Source organism: Phodopus roborovskii, unplaced genomic scaffold (assembly GCF_943737965.1).
Source record: "Phodopus roborovskii unplaced genomic scaffold, PHOROB, whole genome shotgun sequence".
Lineage (NCBI taxonomy): Eukaryota > Metazoa > Chordata > Mammalia > Rodentia > Cricetidae > Phodopus > Phodopus roborovskii.
The window spans coordinates 28,520,881-28,540,470 of record NW_026126525.1 but is presented as its reverse complement, the minus strand read 5'-3'; the positions used below and the strand labels follow the sequence as shown (position 1 = coordinate 28,540,470).

Below are 19,590 nucleotides of genomic sequence, written 5' to 3'. Positions count from 1 at the left end.
CTGATGGTGCTCAAATAACCAGAACCCAGGGTCTGTGCGAGGAAGCCTTCTAATTGGAAGGGAAACAAAAGAGTCAAGGTTTATTTGGCTCCACGGTTCTGGTCCACGATTGGTTGGCTGTTGGTTTGGAACTGTGTTGGGGCAACACCACATGATAGGAGGTTCAGGTTAGCCACAAACACCCACATTGCAGGGAATGCAAGAGGCAAAGGAAGGATTGGAGTCCCATAGCCCCTTTCAAGGCCATGCCAGTCCCCTCATGACCCAAGCTTTGTGCCTACCTAAGGACTTAGCCTTTAAACTATGGACTTTTGGGGGGTGGGGAGGTGTTCCAGATGCAGGGGATACGGGGAGGGTGGCAGAAAGGAAAGAAAGGAAGTGTGTTCATCTTGTGATGTTAAGCTGCAAGAGGATCTCTGCTCTGTAATCAGCCCCAGCGTCTTCCGAGGATCATTAAGACTGGATAGCCTTGGAATTTGCCGGGTCATGTTCCGGTTCTCCAGGCTCTCTCCCTCGGTGGCTCTCCTCCAGGCTTGTTGTTCAAGCTCAATGGAACCCTCTTCTACACAGACAGGGAACCTTGAGGCCAGCCTTCACTCACTGAGGGTGGGTCTGCAATGAGGGTCGTGATGGAAAAGCCATTCACTGGACACCCTGGGCACCTGAAAAGGAAGCTGGGAAAGGCAGAAGACTCACGGGAGGGGCGTGCAAGGGGGGGGGGTAGGAGAATGTGGGCACAGGTCAGCCCCTGCCCCTCCTGAGACAATGGTACTGCTTTGGGTCCCACTTTAGATCTGTTTTAACAAAGAAGGGAGGAATGGCCCCTGTCCTGGACCACAAATCTGTTATTCTTGTTACCACTTCATGGGTTTCCAGTTCTCTCTGCCCAAGGATTGGGCTCAGTGTGCCTTCCTACTAGGGCTTGAAGAACAGATTCAGACCCATCTATGTTCAAGAGCTCTGAATATGTTTTAATAGGGAACAGGCAGTTCTACCAAAAATGTTGTGTCTAGAAATGACAGAGCAACGGCAGTGGAAAAAAAGAAGATCAAAGGCAAGCCTGCTGGGTTTGATTCTCCCAGCACCACATTAAGTGATTGTGTGATTTTGGATAAGTTACTTTACCTCTCTGTGCTTTAGTCTCCTCATTTGTGAAATGGCTTATACAGAAGTACTTGCTTCTCAGTGTGGTTTGCCAGAGTGAAGGAGTGTTCCAAACAGTGCCTGGCACAAAGTGAGCAGCGACTCGTTTAGTGAAACTGCTGCCCTGAAATCTGGTATCTGGTAGTCTGGAAGGCTTTCAAAACTCAAGTTATGGGATATAAATGGAGGTTGTGGCATTAGAGCTTCAGAACCAGAACAAGTGAAGAGGTGGAGAGATGCACATGATGACATGGGCCAGTGTGGGCTCAAAGCTGGACTCAGGGCAAATGGCTATAATTTCGGGGCAGGGACAGGCCAGCTGGGCCAAGGAGAAGGAGCCATTAGATGACAGAGAAGGCAAAGAGGATAGAGCCTGAGTGAAGTGGCCTCAGAAAAAGTAACACTGGCTGGGGCCCAAGTTGGAGTTGGAAGAAAAATCTGGAATGAGATGAAGTCTATTCTTGGTATTTCTGTCCCAAAGAGCAAGCCTCCTCTTGCCGGTTCCCAGGATCTTCATGCTGAAGGTGCTGGTAAGAGCTCCTCAGCCACGCCCCTCAGCATCACTCTCCATCCTGCCTTCCAGGCTCACCCTCCAGTCTTACTCCAGCCTTGTCCTGCCAGACTTACTCTCTAGCCTTGCCTCCCAGCCTCAGTCCCCCAGCCTGCAAGTTGCTGCCTTTACCTACCAACTCCCCAATAAAATTCTTGCCATTTGAGCACAGGCCTAAGTGTCAGCAGAACTTAGGAGGAAAGCTATCAGAAAGGAATTAACCCTACCCTCACAAAATTACAGATAACCACCAACTGTTACCCAAAGCCTCTGGACTTCAAGAAGGCAATTCTTATCAGCCAGAATAAATTGCTAATCTAGGCATTCTTTTCTTTTCTTATTTTCCTTCGCAGAACAGGGTCTCACTATGTAGTTCTGGCTGTGCTGGAATTCAGTATACAGATCAAGCTGGCCTTGTACTCAGAGAGCCACTCACTTCTGCCTACCAAGTGCTGGGATTAAAAGTGTGCACCACTATGCCTGAATTAATCTAGGCATTCTTTTTTATTTTTAGATTGATTTAGTTATTATGTATACAGTGTTCTGCATGCATGTATCCCCTGCAGGCCAGAAGAGGACACCAGATCTCATTATAGATGGCTGTGAGCCACCATGTGGTTGCTGGGAATCGAACTCAGAACTTCTAGAAAAGCAGCCAGTGCTCTTAACCTCTGAGCCATCTCTCCAGCCCGATCTAAGCATTCTTAACAGATGAGGGTGATGGGGCAAGTATGGCTGGGTTCAATATACTTGACAGAGAATTATCTGAAAATGGTCTGGGACCCCCAAATACTAAAAGACATTGTCCTAATCTGTCTTGGCAGAGACAGGAAAATAAAGTAGTAGGTAAATATCTGGGTTAGCTGAAGGAAATAGTTTTCAGGTAGGTAAATATAAGCTCTGTTATACATGAGAAGGCCTACATTTGTACCACACATGAATGTTTGCACATTCTGTTTCAAGTTTGGAACCACTGATTGTTCTTGAGTGTGTAGATGCTACTTTGCTTTCGTCCCAGTAGCATGGCCCCTGTGGTAGTTTATAGGTAGCATCCTATATGTGGTTGTAGGTGAGACTGGGATCTGCTGAGTCAGGGGTTTGGGCATCCTGTATGCTAGAACTAGTGTAGTATCACTAAGAAAGTGAGCATATGTTTCCCACAGCTTCTGCCTGCCTCTCTACCTCACTCCTTTCCTACTGCAGTCTGCCTTCTCTACCCACTCTCCCAGAATGCTTCACTCTGCCATAATGAGATGCTCGGCTGCTGTGCAGCCACTGAGATCTGGAGATGGATGGGGTCTCCTGTACTGCCCTGAGAGGGATGTTAAAAAGACATTGTATTCATGAAAGCAGGCCAGAGGAGGCAGAAAAATGGAGATCCTGACAACACACAGAAGCCATTGTCCAAAGAAAATGGTATTCTTTCTGTCCATCCCCTGCTAGCTGCAGTAATTGAAGAAATGCTATATTCATGGGCGTCCCCACAAAGGTCAGACATTGTTTAGACTGAATTGGAAAATTATTCCTTCTGAGATTAAATTAAATGCAACATCATTAGGACTTGATTAGCTCAATGTGGAATAAGGAGAGAAAAGTCCAATTCAGAGACTATGTGGTAAGGAATGAATACATTTTTATTCAAACCCTGTTAATTCCCTAGACAGGTATAATCACCACAAAGTGAAAGGCACTGAGTAGAAAGAAAACAGCCAGCATAAGCATCCTGTATCTGCTCTAGAAAAAAAAAAAAAAAAAAAAAAAAAAACGACTAAAGGTCTATGAATGTAACCTGATAGCTGTGTGACAAGAAATCTTGGAAGTTAGAAGTATTTTTTAAAAAAATAAATGAAAATCTCTTTATCGCTAGCATAGGCAAAACAAATTCATTGCTGAATGAAACCAAAATGGAACATGGATGTTAAGTCTAATTGGAAAATTCTTAGTGCTGTTAAGGGAGCCTTGAGATGACTGCTTCTTCTAGAAAGAATCATTTTTATTTGAACTTATCCCTGAGATGGGAAGTAGCCAACTGTACCTCCTACGTGTGCTTTCAGGATCACCAGAAAACAACATAAAGAAGTCCCAAGCAGTGGGATCTCATATGCTCCTTCTTGCTTCATTCTCTTAGTCCTAAAGTGATTTTATACATTTGACCCTGCCACCCCTAGTTAACCCTTGACGAAATTATTCCCATTTTTATAGATGAAGGAACTGAAACCCAGCCAAACTGGCTTATTTATTTTTTCTTTTAGATAAGCCCTTGCTATGTAGCCTAGGCTGGCCTTGACCTTGTTGTCATCCTCCTGCCTCAGTGATCTGACTGCCATCATACTTGGCTCTCAGTTAAGTTTAATGTGTTCATTTGATAGTTGTAGATGGTAGTTTGGCTCATAGGCAGTTCTCAAAGCCATTTGCTTTCACTTTCAATTAAGCAGGACTGGGAAGGTGCCTTGGTTGTAAAGTGCTTGCTATGGATGCAGGAGGGCTGTAAAAAGCTAGGTGCTCTAGTGTGTGCCCTGAATCTCAGCACCTGGGAAGGTGGAGTCAGGCGAATCCCTGTGGTGTGCTAGTTACCCATTCTAGGTGACCAACAGGTTCAGTGAGAGACCCTATCTCAAAAAAATATTGTGGAGAACTGTGGGAACCCGGTTTGTGGGGCTGTAGTTGGAGCCAGCTGAATTACCCCTGGTTCATACCTGAGATGGGGAGAAGGCTAGGTAAAGACTTTAAGAGAAAGGCAGAGATACAGGATAGAGTCAGGAGGGCAAATCCGGTCAATACTGAATGCGCCAAGTTTATTCTTCACCATTCTTAAAAGGGGAACATGGTGTCATGCATATGGAACAAACAGCCTTTTCTTCCTCAGTTCTCCAAGGATTCGGTAATCACACCTTAGATTCAATTTCTTATTATCTGGCATTGAGGGTCAAGAGTAACCACATCTCATACGAAGTCTATTATTATTTAGATAAGACACCCAAGGCCAAGATCAAACATCCTACTGTAACCATGCCTTAGACCTTTAGGTCTTATGACTTACTAAGAACAGTTTTGAACTCTCGAACCTTTGAGCCAAGATGAAGTAGGGGACATCTTTATGGGCACAGAGAACAAATGAGGAAGGCACCTAATAGCACCTTCTGTTTTCTTCACATGTACACTCAAGTACATACTTTTACACACACACACACACACACACACACACACACACACACACACACACACCGATGTTAGAGCTATGGCTCTCAGGGAAGAGTAATTACTTCAAAGTACAAGGAAGAGACATTATTCACTCGTTATGGGAACACGGTATGAGTTCCTGTCTCGTGTCATAGAAAAATTTCTAGAATGTACTACAATTGGCTTAATTTTTGGATATCAACTTTCTGGACTCACAGAACTTCTCTCTGTGTGAAATCCCAATATGAGCACACAACTTTTTCTTGGTTAGGCAAATGTTTGCATTTTGTGTCACAGTAGGCTGCATGAGTGATTTGTCCCAGTGAGAATACCCTTGCATCCCTGTCTCTATCTTCATTGTACATTTCAGAAGCTAGAGAAGAAAGAACACTAGTGTTCTAGTGAAGGTTTTTTTTTTTTTTTTTTCTTTTCTGTCATAAAGCACTGAGCTGAAAAGCAATTTGGGGAGAAAAGGGTTTATTTGGCTTCCAGATTTCAGTCCATCATCTAGGAAAGCCAAGGCAGGAACTTTGAGGCAATCTCTGAGTCAGATATCTTGGAGTCAGGTTAACTACTGGGTTGTTTTTTGTGGCTAGTTAGCATTCTTAAACAGCCTAAGAACATGTGTCTAGGGATGGCATCACCACCCTTAATCAAGAGGATGTCCCACAGGCCAATCTGATAGAGGCAAAGCCCTCAAGGACATTCCTTCTTTCCCAAGTAACTCGAGTGTGTGTCACATTGACAAAAGTCAACCACTGCCTATTGAGCGACTAGCTTAGGGGGAAAGAAAGAGGTGGTGTGAGAGTCAGCATGTCACAGAATGGGATGGGCACTGCAGCCATACCAACAACTTCACCATTGTTTAGGGGACATTCACTGGACCTGTGTTTCAGGATCCAGAGTCTAAAGTTTTAACTATTACAAGATTGAACCATGCTATGCCAAGTATTATAAGCAACTGTAGAGCCTATTATTTTCACTATTTTGAGGTAGTGGCAAACATGCTCCCCAGGCTAAAATGTCTAGTGAGGAGCTGATTCAAGAAGGGTCCTAACAATTCTGTGTGTTAAGTAAAAGGAAATCTTTGGGAGCTATGTTATAAAGACTTATCTTTTATTTTTATTCTGTGTATGCTTGTGAATGCAGGTACCCTGGGAGGGGCAGAGGATCCCCAGAGCTGACTTAAAAGGCTGTTACTGTCTGTCTACATGATGCTAGGCACTGCACTTAAGCTCTTTGCAGAAGAAATACTCTGTCTTAACCACTGGCCACCTCTCTAGCATCCCATTTTGAGGATATCCTATGGGTACAATGGTGGCTTGTGAGAAAGGGGAAGAAGCATCATCAAAGTGTATTTTGAGCTTACATTCCACTGACATCAATTCCATGAATTGCCTGCTGATGACTTTGAGGAAATTAACTATCCCGTCTTCTATGAATACATTTACATTTGTATTCATTTTCATTTCCACATCCTGAATTCACACATAGCCTGCTTTTTGATAACTTGAGGAGTTCTACATGCTTTGTCTGGAAGCAAAGGTTACATTAATCCCTCCATGCTATGTTTCATGTATTACTCCAGACCTTACTAGGGACACATTTATCTACCTAATCTAGCAGGTCCAATTCTATTCCAGCCTCCAGGGCTCTGCTGTTCTCCATTCCATATCCCAAACCGAGCACACATTTGACAAGCACTTTTACTGGAATTTGTGATATTGGGAGCTAAGTTTAAAGTCAGAAACTTGTGCTATCCTTTCTCTAGCTGGACTTCCATGTCAAATTCTCATCCAGGCTTGTTTAAAATGTATATCACTAAAATCAATATTATATAACCAACAAATATGAAATTACTGATTAGGCACTCAGTACTTGTTCATATTGTTACTTCGTACTTTAAATCAGTAACCAAGTGCAATGAAGTGACATGTTGCAGCCCCAAATTTGCCTATTCCAGATTTGAATTTAAAGGATATTATTCAAGTGAACATTTTCATGGGGGCCTTGTTATTTAAGAATGTTCCTGAATGAGAAAAAATTAAAATAACATTTTATATATTGAAAGATTTCTCCCTGGATTTCATGAGAAGGCCATATTCCAAATAAGGAGAATAGAATTTGATTTGGCCTGCTAGAACTTCCAAGTAGGAGGGGAGGGTATCCTCTTGGGAATCTGAGGTGTTCTCATTGGACCAGTATTGTGATGGGGACAAGGAGCTGGAAACTTTGAGTTTTTAAATACTAATTTGTTCTTGTCCAGCCCAATGACTTGGATTAGATACTTAATCCCCTTCAAGCCTCATATTCTTATGAGGAAGTTGGATTTGGTAATCTGCATGGTGCCGGTGCCTTTCAGATACAGAGTTCCCCATTTGTAGTCATCCAGTGAGTTCGTGTCCACTATTGGAAGCCACTGTACTAAGTGCTGCGGAACTGAAAATATGAGCATAACGTGTTCCCTGCCTGTGAAGAGTTATAACCTTGTGGACGGTTGAAATGTCTTGGGTATATTCACAGTGCATCATGTAGTCTTCTTATTATTCATGAGGCTTATGGAGTAGTGAGGCCCAGCTGTCTAAGACTGTTGCCTCTCAGGCTTTAGCTGACCCACTACTGTAAATGAAATCTGTATTTTACTTGAAAATAATCAGATCGACCCTACTGAAATGTAAGCTGAAAAACAGCAGAGGTTGTGAATTCTATACATTTTTTTCCTGGATAGTATGCATAAGTTAAGGAAGTGCTGAGAGCTAGGAAGAAAGCAAGCTGGCAGGTCTTTTAGACTTACTGATCACACAATGATCACGTTTGCTGCAGATAAATCAATATAGCAAATTAACAGGTAATATAAATTAAGGGCTTATTTTAATTTATCAGTGCCAAAAAGCAAGTCCTTTTCTGTGCAAAACAATAAGGGAAACCAAACTCAAACACATACAAATTATATACAAAATCTCAGAAACACTGAGTAAACTGTAGTTCTTGATTCTCTGGATTAGGCTGAAGTCAGAAGTGGAATAATTGGAAAGCTGGGCTTTGGTGGTGCACACCTTAAATCCCAGCACTAAGGAGGCAGAGGGCATCCCTGTGAGTTCGAGACTAGCATGGTCTACAAGAAAAACAACCATGAAATAATGAACAGTAAGCTTGCTCAGTAAGCTTTTTTTTTTTTTTTTTTTTTTTTTTTTTTAGTACAGGAGTCCCCTACTTAAGGATCACAGACACCTTCCTTTGTTTATGAGGCTGTCCTGTTAAAGGGACCCAAAGGGATGCTCTTTGAAGGATTCATGGATTCAGGTGCAATTCTGAGAGTCTACATTTGATGAAATGAATCTTATGCATTTGAGTGATAAAAAATGAGAGATAAAATTATAGGGATGCACTTTATTACAATGAAATTGGGGATGATGAGAGGGAGCATATCACAATTAGAGAGACGCGGACGACAAGAACTCTCCGCTAACTGGCTTTTGTATGATCTGTCCTGGTATCAGAAGTCTGCAACTCAAAAGCCTAGCCTGTAGAATTCCGAATCCTAACGTCTGACCCCTTTGTTATCTTTGGTCATATCATGAAGTCTCTGTCTGGATCTATGGATGTCCAGGCTGTGTTTGGAGCAAGGGCTATAGGAGGTGCGAAAGTGGGGTGGGGGCGGGGCGGCTCTCGCTGAACATCTCTAAGCATTTTATTTCATTACCATATTGATTGTGAAGAACTGATTTTCAAGTACTGGAAAACGCAGAGCGGAACTTAAAATACAATTCAAAATTTTGATTTAACGCTTGTCCTCTGCCAAACAACAGCGGTTCACTTTCCGGCCAGGCTCAACTTAGGTTTCTTAGACTAACAGTCTGGGGACGTGGCTTCCCCGGATGCCACGCTGACCCCAGAGCCTAATGTGGCACTGCTGTCTGGGGACCGCAGAGGTGTCTGACGAACAATGCCTGCAGCATTTAAACCTGTGGCTCAAGCAACTCGTGACTCTGAAAAAGAAGCGTATTTCCAAAGTTGGGGACAGAAAGCTTGCGGGATAAAAGGGAGGGTTTAGTTCCAAATGAAGAAGCAAAGATTTTTTTTTTCTGTAATTTCCTATAATGGGAAACAACTGATGAGAACTGGCGCGAGGCAGGCGCGGGCAGTAACAGGACCTGGCCAATCTCTTCTAAGGGGTAACAGGTCCCCTTGGTCACGGAGCGTCAGTCCAGGTCACTCCGCCTGCTTTGTTTCGGACTCCTTAACAGGGCTCTCGGTTGGTCTCCCACTCCAAGGACCCGCCCGCCACAGGGCGGAGCTTCAGGGTCAAGGTGGACCAATTCCCCAGCCTCGCCCCTCCACGCGCTTTTGGAACCCGGGATAACTGACAGCTTCTGGGTCCAACCTGAGGCTCCAAAGAGTGGCCTCGGCCAGGGGCGGGCGGAGGCGAGGCGCCGGGACCAATCGCGTTGCAGGCTAGGGGGCGGGGCCTCCTTGCCAGCTCCAGGCGGGCGCAACCAGTACTCCTTCAGTCAAATGAGAGCTGAGGAGGGGCGGTCCCCAGGTTGGGGTCCAGCCAATGAGGAGGGAGGGATGGGCGGGCCGGAGTGGCAGCCGCCGGTCCTCTGCTGCGAGCTAAGGTTTGGAGAGTCGGTGGGGGGACCGCGAGTGGAGCGCGGGAGCCCGGGCGGCGAGCGGGTGTGAGCTGCCCGAAAATGCACTCGGATGCTGCAGCTGTCAGTGAGTAGCGCAGAGCCAGCGGGCCGGATGCGGGCCCGCATACCCCGTCCGCTCCCGTGCTCCTCTCTTCGCTTCTCGGGTGCCAATCGCGCTGGACTCCCTGGCCCGGGAGCCGGCTGATCCTCTCCTGGAGCTCCAGGGCCGTGACGCCGCGAGTGGCTGGGGCGGGGGCAGGGGCGACGGGGAGGGGGTGGGGATTGGCTGGCTTTCCGCGGTGGGGGAAGGGGGGGACAGGCTCTGAAGGCCGGGGCCCGGGAGTCTGTGGTGTATGGAGGTGGAGAGGGAGGGGGCGCTGGCAGCTGGGGCTGGGGGTGGCACAGGCGGTCTGGGAGCGGGCGTGTGATCTGGGTGCAGGGTGAGGCTTGCGGGGCCTGAGCGGTGCGGTCGGCCGGGGAAGGCGGGGGAGTGAGAGGGGAGCGGGGGCGGGGACAATGGGAAGGAGGGCTGGGGGCGGGGGCGGGAACAATGGGTGGGGAGCGGGGGCCGCTGCCAGGCCGGTGAGGGGCTGCTAGCTGATGTAACGGGAGCACGGAGTGGGAGGCGCCGCGGTGGGATGGGATAGTTGAGGAGTCCCGTGTGCGGGACGGCGGCTGGGGGGTGGCGAGAGGGCTTGGGGGGCAGGTGTTGGGACGCTGGGGTCTCTGGAGAAGAGGAGGGCGGGTAGGGCTGCGGTGCAGCTTAGGGGTTGGAACAGGGGGCGGGGAGGTGTGTGGAGTGAGTTCCGAGGAAGGCGAGGTGGGGGAGCGGGGACTAGGAGGGCTGTCATTCCGGGTTCGGTGCTCACGGGGCGGAGTGGGGGGCGTTGGACTGTGCATTGGGGGAGGTGCTTCCTCCCGGGAGGGGCCAGGTCCTGCCTAGGAGGGGACCGCCCTGAGCCTCGGGGTGCGCGGAGGGGAGGGGGCGGGGCCGGGTACCCGGGAGGTGTCCCGAGGCTGGCAGTGGCCGCCGCGCTTGGCGAGCAGCAGGGAGCGAGGTCAGCGCGGGCTGGGGTTGCGGGACCGGGAGGCGGGGCAGGACGGTCGCTTGCAAGCTGACCCGGCTCGGTGGGGTCCTGGAGGCGGGGCGGGGGGACTAGCATAAGGGGGTGCCGGGGTTCCCAGCGGTCCGTAGGTTTGGCAGTGTGTGACGCAGTTGCCTAATTTCTGGCCATCAGGTGTGGAGGCTGATGCGTCAGGACCCGCTACCCTGTACGAAGGGCCACTTCGGAGGCACAGCACCGCGCGTGCGGGAAGCGGCCTCGGCCCGAAGCACCGGGAGGGCGCTTTAGGGGTTTCCTTTAGGGTCTGGCTCCTGGAGCCGGTGTGAGGGGGAAAGGCAAGCTCGCGGAATTCTGGGACTTGTAGTCCTAGCCGCGCCGGGCCGCGGTTGGGTTGGGTGCACGTGGGTAACTGTGGAAACGAGTCCCAGAATGCAGTGCGCCCCGTGGAGCCTCCCTGCTTGGCTAACTCGTGCTTTATACCTTGGAGATCCAGTGCGTTCTCTCCCGGGATCCTTGGGACAGTGTCCGTCGCAGAGGGAGAGCTCAGGCCAAGCCCTGGCCTTTCTCTGAGTCAATTTTCTTGCATCTGGTAGCAGAGCGAATGCTTAGTCTTGAACCATCCTGCACATACTCGTTCTAAAGTAACGTTTAGTGTGGAGCATTTAGAGTGGATTCAGCGTTTGGAAGCCTAGGGTGAAGTGTACAGCCTTACATAAGTATGGGAACTAAGCAGAGACATCTCTTGAGATGAAAATATAGATAACTGCGCTGGTATTTCGTGGGCTGTTAGGTTTGCCCAAGAATTGGGGATTTTTTTTTTTTTTTAAGTGAATTGAGCAGCTTCATGAAATTTGGGTTGAAATAGTCTCATGCCCAAACCCAAAGGTGAACAAAGGGAAAGTGTGATGTTTTCAGCTTTTATGTAAGTGCAAAGCAAATGAGGCTATTGTTTGTTCTTTAGCTGCCAAACTTTAAAGTCCTTTCCTCTTAATTATTACAAGTCTCTGAGTTTGTGGACTTACAGCCACCACGTCTTTTGCCAGTTCTTTTTAGTGGTCACTCCCAAATCTAATAGGATTGGTTGAGATGTGATCAATTATTTTTGTGTGGTATATCAGATATTATGAAACTATTAATAATAGTTATCAGAGGGGTGTTTTAATGACCGAATGGTATACATCTTGCAGACAAGTTTTAAGACTTGGAAATCACTTGATACTTGCATATGTATTTCACAACGTTTTTAAAATTGTATTTTTATTATTTTAAATTACATGTATGCATGTGCACCTGTGTACAAATACAGGAGATCGGTAGAGGGCATTTCATCCCTTAGAACTGGAGTTATACGTGGTTGTGAGTTGCCCAGCATGAGTGCTGGGAATGGAGCTCAGGTGTTTTGCAAGAGCAGTGAGCTCTTTTCATGTTGAGCCATGTCTCTAACTCTTACAGGATGACTTAAAACAAGGCCTGAGAGACTGCTTAGTGTGTGATATTTTGAGGAAACAATTTACATCTATCACGTTTTGACTTACATCTGCAGCAAAATCTCTAAGAAACTTCTTGTAGTGTATATATTATGGAAAATTTAACCCCCAAAGTAGTTAATCCTGGGATTTGCTCTTGCTAATGATAAGGCAAAAAAAAGAAAAGAAAAGAAAAAAAAAAAAAAAAAAAAAAAAAAAAAAGCATGAGATCTGAGATCTGTAACCATCTTCAGGATTTAAAGGAAGCATTAGTCTGCATTTCTTTTATTTTCATTTGTTCCCATCATATCCTGAAGGGCAAATCCCTTTTCACACACATTCTCCATCTAGTCCATAAGCCTCAAAAGCCCTAGGCTGTATCAAGCCTGTACTTTCTACTCTAGTTCTTGGGGACCTTTGCCTTTTGGCCCTTGGCAAGGTCTTTTTTTTTTTTTTTTTTTTTCTTCTATTTTTTTTTAGATTTAATTATACATTTAACAGTTTAAAATGTTTTATCAAAGATTTTTTTTTTTAATTCTGATATCAGGACTTTTTTGGGGAGAGGTAGTTTTATAAGTCAGGGTTCTAGAGTAACAGAATTTATAGGCTGAATCTCAAAGGACTTTATTAGAATGACTTACAGGCTGTGGTCTAGCCAATCCAACAATGGCTTCCTATGTACAGAAGGTCCAGGAATCCAGTAATTACTCAGTCCCTGTGGCTGGAAGTCTCAGCTGTTCCTTAGTATATACTGGAATCCTGAAAATCCCAAAGAAGTAGCCTCTAATGACAGTGAAGGAATGGACTTAACTAATGAGGAAGAGCAAGCAGGCGAGGAGCATAAAGTTTCTTTCTTCCATGTCCTTATATAAGCTTCCAGCAGGAGTGTCCAGATTAGAAGCATGTCTTCCCACCTCAAAGATCCAGATTAGACGTGGATCTTCCCACTTCAAATTGAGCAAAATCCCTCACTAAAAATTAAGCAAAAATCCTTCATAGGTATACTGCTCCATTTTTGGTTTTAGTTAATTCTAGATTTAGTCAAGTTGACAACCAAGAATAGTCATCACAGTAGTTTTGTCTATAACTGTGCCAAAGAATAATGTTCCCCCATCCTTTTGTGTGCATAGACTGCCTTCATTCTCCATTCTTGGCTTGGAGAAGGGCCCTACTTGATGCTTGATGATATTTTTATTTTCTTCAAACTTTATCATTATCTCTTTTGGTTTTTATCTTAACTTACTGTAGTTTAACTTCTTGTTTATTCATCTGAACTACCATCATGGCCATCCTTATAATTGTAGCTAATAATTAATACAATTGTAGTTGACACAGCAGCAAATTGCAGTCTCTCAGAAACCTGGTACTTGCTGGCCTGTCATTGTGGATTTGATAAACAGTGACTTCCAGGGACATCTAGACTTCAGGCTATCAAGGTGTTCTCATATATTGGAAATAGGCTTTTATTTGGCTCTAGCTTTGTAGTTAGACAAGGCAAGAGGAAACCAACACTAGTTGATTTTGTGCATTTGGTTAATGAAGCCACAGTAATTTTAATCCTGTGTCTCATCTTTTTCCCTGTTGGTAGTGGAAGGGAGATGCTGTGTTTTTAATATTTACCTTGTTGCTGTGACCAACTTTTTGACAAAAGCAGCTTGAGGAAGGAAGGCTTTATTCTGTCTAATGGATGGAGAATAGAGTCTGGCATGGAGGAAGGAGAGTGGCTGGGAGAGTGTGAGGCTGTTGGTTACATTGTATCTATAGTAAGGAGAGACTTCTCCACTTTCTTCTTTGTTGCAATTCATTCATGGACCCAGCCCATGGGAGGTGTTTTTCTCATTCATGGTGGGTCTTCCTTCCTCACTTAAACCCTGTGAAAAATGCCCTCACAGAAAGATCCAGTGTTTCTCTTAGGTGACGTCATATCCAGGGAAGATAGTGACAAGATAAATGACCATAGGCTATATCTCTTTCTGTCCTCTACAGTTATCCTCTCTCCCCAACTCATTACCACCATTTTGGGTCTGACCAGGTCTTTTTTTCTGATAACCAGTGATCCTGTGTGAGGTTTAGCCTGTGCTGTGTTGGTCTCTCAGCAGTTGAATCATTTTTGCTTTTAATATTTATTTCTCTACTTTAAAAAAACCTTGAGGGTTTCCAGGTATTCAGGTAACTATGGCCTCCTTAGAACAAGAACTCAGGAGGCAGAGGCAGGCGGAGCTCTGTGAGTTCAAGGCCAGCCTAGTCCACAGAGTGAGTTGCAGGGCAAGTGGAATTATAATAGAGAAGCCCTGCTTGGAAAACAAAATAAACCAATTGGGAACCTAGTGGTGTAAAATGGCTTCTCTCCTTGGAAGGCTCCCTCTTTTCTGTCTGCCTTCAGAGCACATGAAAATAAGGGGTCAGGCCAGGCCAATATTATACTCCCTAAGACCCAGTCCCAATGACTACTTCTTCCAGAGATCCCATATATTTTATAACCTACCAAACAGCACCACTACCTGGGCATGAACCAAGCATTTGAGGGACATTTCTTATGCAAACCATAATACGTCTATATGTAACAGTTTAGATTGAAGAGGGTCTAGTCTGGAGAGGTTGAAATGTTGGTGTATGTAAGGAAAAGACTGCTCAGGACAGAAGGTTAGAGCTGTCACCAGGTTTGTTTGGGAGATAAGTTGACATTATTTTGATTTTCTTTTTTCTTTTCTTTTCTCTCTTATGACCATATCTTGATCTTAAGGCTTTATTTTTTCTTGAAGTGAAGCCAAATAGTGAGATAGGTGCTGGAGAGAGGGCTCAGCAGTTAAGAGCACTGGCTGATATTACAGAGGACCTGGATTTGGTTCCTAGCACCCACATAGTGATTAACTACAGTCTGTAATTACAGTTCCAGGGGATCTGACACCCTCTTTGGCCTTGGAGGGCATCAGATACACACATGCACATACATACATTCAGGTAAAAAAAAAAAATCATGCACACACATGCACAGACATACATTCACGTAAAACACTCAAGCACACATATGCATAGACATACAGGCAGGTAAAATATTCATGCACAAAACCATAAAACAGTGCAGTGAGATTGTTAGTGCTTTTTTACTTATATACTGTCTTATTCTCTACTTTAAAAAAACCTTGAGGGTTTCCAGGTATTCAGGTAACTATGGCCTCCTTAGAACAAGAACTCAGGAGGCAGAGGCAGGCGGAGCTCTGTGAGTTCAAGGCCAGCCTAGTCCACAGAGTGAGTTGCAGGGCAAGTGGAATTATAATAGTGGAATAATAAATATACTGTCTTACAGTATATAAGTTAAAGCTAAAATGGACAGTAAGGACTCTGGTTGGAAGCCTGAGCTGTTTACTGCAGTTGTTCTTACTGTGAAATTAGGTTACAAGTACCTCTTAGGAATTATTATTTTAAGAACACACTTTAAAAAATGTATCTTAGGAAGAAAAACACTGGGATGTATTTTAAATAGGATTGTGTGTTTTAGTGTCACACGACAGTTTTAGACCAAGGACCTTTTTTTTTTTTTTCCTGGAGTGTCCATGGTTCTGCAGAATGCCTGCTACCTGAGGTTTGAACTGTTTTTTCTTTTAATGAGAAAATGCTAAACAAGTTATTTTCACTTAGGCAGTCAGGCTGTTGTTTTTGAAACTAGTGACTGACTATATGGAATAAAGCACTAGATGATAAGAAAAAGACCCCTACCCATGAGTAGCACCACCTGTCCATTTGTGGTGGCTTTTTTGTTTTTTGTTTTGTTTGTTTGTTTGAGGGGGAAGTGTTGTTCTTTGTAGATTCTTTTCCTCAAGAACGTTGAACAAACCTTTCTGTATCAGCAAGGCTTGCAGAGTAGGATCAATGCATCCTGAGAGCAACAGCAACAGCACAGGCACAGTGCTGTCTCTCCTCGAGGGCTCTGGCTCTTCCCTAGTGAGGAACCCTTACCTTAGCAGGGAGCTGATGGAAGTATCCCTCCATCCTCTGTACAACCTGAAGCAGAGGCCAGGAAAGGGAAGAAAGCTGTAGCCTGGGGAGAACATTGGCTCTGTTGGTTTCAGAGGCCTGCTCCAGTCCTGGCCCTGTCTGTGAGGAATCTCGCCATGTGCCTACGGGGATTCTTTCATTGTGTGGTTGGCAGGCCTGGCTTCCTAGTTTTCCTAGTGAGTCTGGTGCTATATTTAAAACCCAAACCCAAACAAAACCAATACTTTTCTGTTTTAGCTCACCACAGTTGTTTTCCAATGCTAGGGACTAAGAATTCAGACATAGCGCTGTCAGTTAACTTGGCAGAGGCTCTGTGGAGAATAGCAGTGACTTCCTTCCTTTAGTGTAGCAGCTGCCTGTGGGCTCTACTTAGAGGTGACCAAAGACCGACTGAAGGGTTCGTGTAATGTCACTTGTAGGTGGGGGGAGGCAGCATTTCGGGTGTTCAGGACTCTGGATGTCACCTGGTGCTCTCTCCTCCTGTCCCACTGGTGGCCAGCCTCTTTAGTCTCTGAGAAACCCATTTCAGGAGGTGGGATGCTTAGATGGGCTCTCACTCCAAATGAGAACTGGGCATGTTCTCATTTGAGAACTCTAACTGGAAATACTTGTGGGTTTTTCTTGGGAGGGGTATTTTGTTTAGCCTGAAAAAATATGGTTCTAAATCTTTCCTGGTCAACTTTATTGAGGTTATAATCTACATACTATGAAATTATAGCCACTTAAGTGTATAGTTGGATAGACTGGTGAACAAATACCATGGCAGAGCAACTGGTAAACTAAGATACAGAACATACTCATCAGTCCAAGAGGCTCTCCATATCCTACCCACCAGTCAGCATGTCCCCTAGAGCCCACCTCCAGATACTTGGCTCTTCAGATGTGTCTATGGTTACCTTCATGTTAATGCTTAGTTGTTTTTCTTTTCATGAGGCTATTACAGCATCACTCACACATCAAGTTAAAGGAAACTGTCTCTGCCATGTGAACCATGCATCTTACAGTTGGTGCTTTCACCACAGTTGTTAGTTTGGGAAGTAGAAAGACCCTTGAGTCAGAGTATCTGGATTCACACCCTTGCTATGCCACTTTTTATTTGTAAGACTGTAGGTGAGTTAGTTACTCAGCTATTTTGTGCTCAGAGATTTCTTGTATGACAACTGACTTCTTTCTCACCCAGCTGCTGGTGGTGCACACCTTTAATCCCAGCACTGGGGAGGCAGAGGCAGGTGGATCTCTATGAGTTCAAGGCTAGTTTGGTCTAAAGAGGAAGTTCCAGGACAGCCAGTGCTACAGAGAGAAACCCTGTCTTAAAAATTAAAAAAACTCATACTGATCTCCAAAATGGCTGTACAAGTTTGCACCCCCACCAGCAGTGGAGGAGTGTTCCCCTTTCTCCACATCTGGGAATCAGTCTACCACAGGACCCGGCAATCCCCCTCTTACGCATATACCCAAATGATCCACATCTGTGCAGCAAAGACGTGTTCAACTATGTTTGTAGCAGCATTATTTGTAATAGCAAGATCCTGGAAGATCCTAGATGCCCCTCAACTGAAGAATGGATAAAGAAGATGTGGCATATTTACACAGTGGAATACTACTCTGTGGAAAAAAAACAATGGAATCTTGAAATTTGCAGGCAAATGGATGGAACTTGAAGACACCATCCTGAATGAGGTAACCCAGTCACAAAAAGAGGAACATGGTATGTACTCATTCATATATGGATTTTAGACATAGAGCAAAGGATCACCAGCCTACAATTCACACCGCCAGAGGAACTAGGATACAAGGAGGATTCTAAGAGATTCATATAAGGTCCCTCACTGAAGGGGAAAGGGACAAGATCTCCTGAGCATATTGGGGGGGGGGGTCAGTGAATAGAGAGGGAACCAGGAGAAAGAAGGGGAGGAGAGGAAAGCACATGGGACTAGGAAGATTGAGTCAGGGGAGAAATAAATGAGAGAGAGAGAGAGAGAGAGAGAGAGAGAGAGAGAGAGAGGGAGAGAACATAAAAGAGGGAGCCATTATAGGTTTGAAGAGAAAACTGAACCTAAAGAAATGTCCAGAGACCTACAAGATTGACTCCAACTAACAATCAGAGCAACAGTGGAAAGGCTACTATAAATGCCCTTCCCTGATAATGAGATCAATGACTAACTTTTCCATCATTACGGAGCCCTCATCTAGTAGCTGATGGGAACAGAAGCAAACACTCAAAGCTAAACACTGAGCAGAACTGGAATTAAGATACAGAGAACGAGGACAAGACCAGGCTACAGAAACCCACAGAGACAGCTGACATGAACAAGGAGGAGCTAATGGGCCCCTAGACTCATAGCTGGGAAACCAGCATTGGACCGACTCAGATCCCCTGAGCATGGGTCTCAGCTCGAAGGCTTGGGCACCTCAGACAGTGGACCTCAGACAGTGGAACCAGAATGTATCCCTGGTGCACAAAAGGACCTTGCATGGACATCCCCCATGGAGGGATACTCCCTTAACGGAGAGAAGGCCTAGTCCCTACTCCGAATGACTTGACAGATTTAGATGACCCCTCCAGGAAGACATCACCCTACATGTGGAGTGGGGGGGGGATGGGAAGGTGGTGGGGGAGGCATGGGAGGGTGGGAGATGGGGGGGGAGGGAGGGAACTGGGATTGATATGTAAAATAAAAATAAAAAAATAAAAAATAAATTTTAGAAGCTATTAAAAAAAAATTAAAAACCCTGCCATCTCCGGGTCATGGAGCTGTCAGTCACCAGCTATATGATCAGGTGTATTGAGCACCCACTGTATACAAGGCCCCAGTTCTTCATTTGTCTGAGAGTTTTCATTGTGGTGTGGGTGAGGGGCAGATAATAAACAGGGATTTATTTTTTTTATTTTTTATTTTTTTTTGTGGTGATAAGTTCTGTAGAGGAAAATAAAGCAGAGGAAGTGTGTGTGTGGTGAGGACAGTTGGGTTGGGGAGGGACACCAGCACACAGCGGGGCAGGCCTGATCTGAGGAACAGCAAGGAGACTGGGATGCAGGGAAGAGAGTTGAGAGAAATGTCCCCAGGGAACCCATGAGCTGAGCCACCTGAGGTGCTCCCCTTGCCGTTGATTTGTGATGGTGGCCTCCTTGGTTGGCGTGGTATCATGGGGACTGTCGAGGACCGTTATGTCATGTAGCTGTCACCAGACACTGCTGTACCAGACAAGGCCCCGCGTGGAGCCTGACTTTCAGAGGTGGAGGGGCCAGAGGGAGTGGGCAGGTGAGGGATGAAGGAGACTGCTGGGTCAATGAATACCCAGGGTGTTTGGAACCAGGAGGAGGCACACAGCTGGACTTCAGCTTAGCCTTTGGAGTTTCCCCGGGAAAGGAAAGAACTGAGTTCACCATTGGGTGGGTTTGAGAGGACAGAGGGAGCTGGCAGACCTATGGCAGACAGGTGGGGGTATGGGGAGCCAAGTGCAGGAGGAGGTGAGGTGCAGAGCTGGGCCTGTGGAATGCCTGAGTTGACAGGAAACAAGAGGGAGGAGGGGAGACAGGACACTGGGAGAGATAG

The 19,590-nt window shown here is 45.6% G+C and overlaps 2 protein-coding genes across 6 annotated transcripts in view; one reads left to right on the top strand and one right to left on the bottom strand.

Moving 5' to 3' along the window:
• Positions 1 to 19,590, bottom strand: part of Ociad2 (OCIA domain containing 2) — an 844,164-nt gene that overhangs the window by 149,310 nt on the left and 675,264 nt on the right. The gene's annotated exons all lie outside the window — the stretch shown is intronic.
• Dcun1d4 (defective in cullin neddylation 1 domain containing 4) overlaps positions 9,428 to 19,590 on the top strand; it is a 75,431-nt gene continuing 65,268 nt past the window's right edge. For 2 of the 5 annotated variants that reach the window (XM_051198364.1, XM_051198362.1), the window contains exon 1: positions 9,428 to 9,592. In XM_051198364.1, the coding sequence (XP_051054321.1) occupies positions 9,568 to 9,592 (25 nt within the window). In that variant the 5' untranslated portion in view covers positions 9,428 to 9,567. Of the gene's footprint in view, positions 9,593 to 10,513; positions 10,566 to 19,590 lie in introns of those variants that run through there. The other 3 variants (XM_051198366.1, XM_051198363.1, XM_051198367.1) reach the window with 3 other exon arrangements.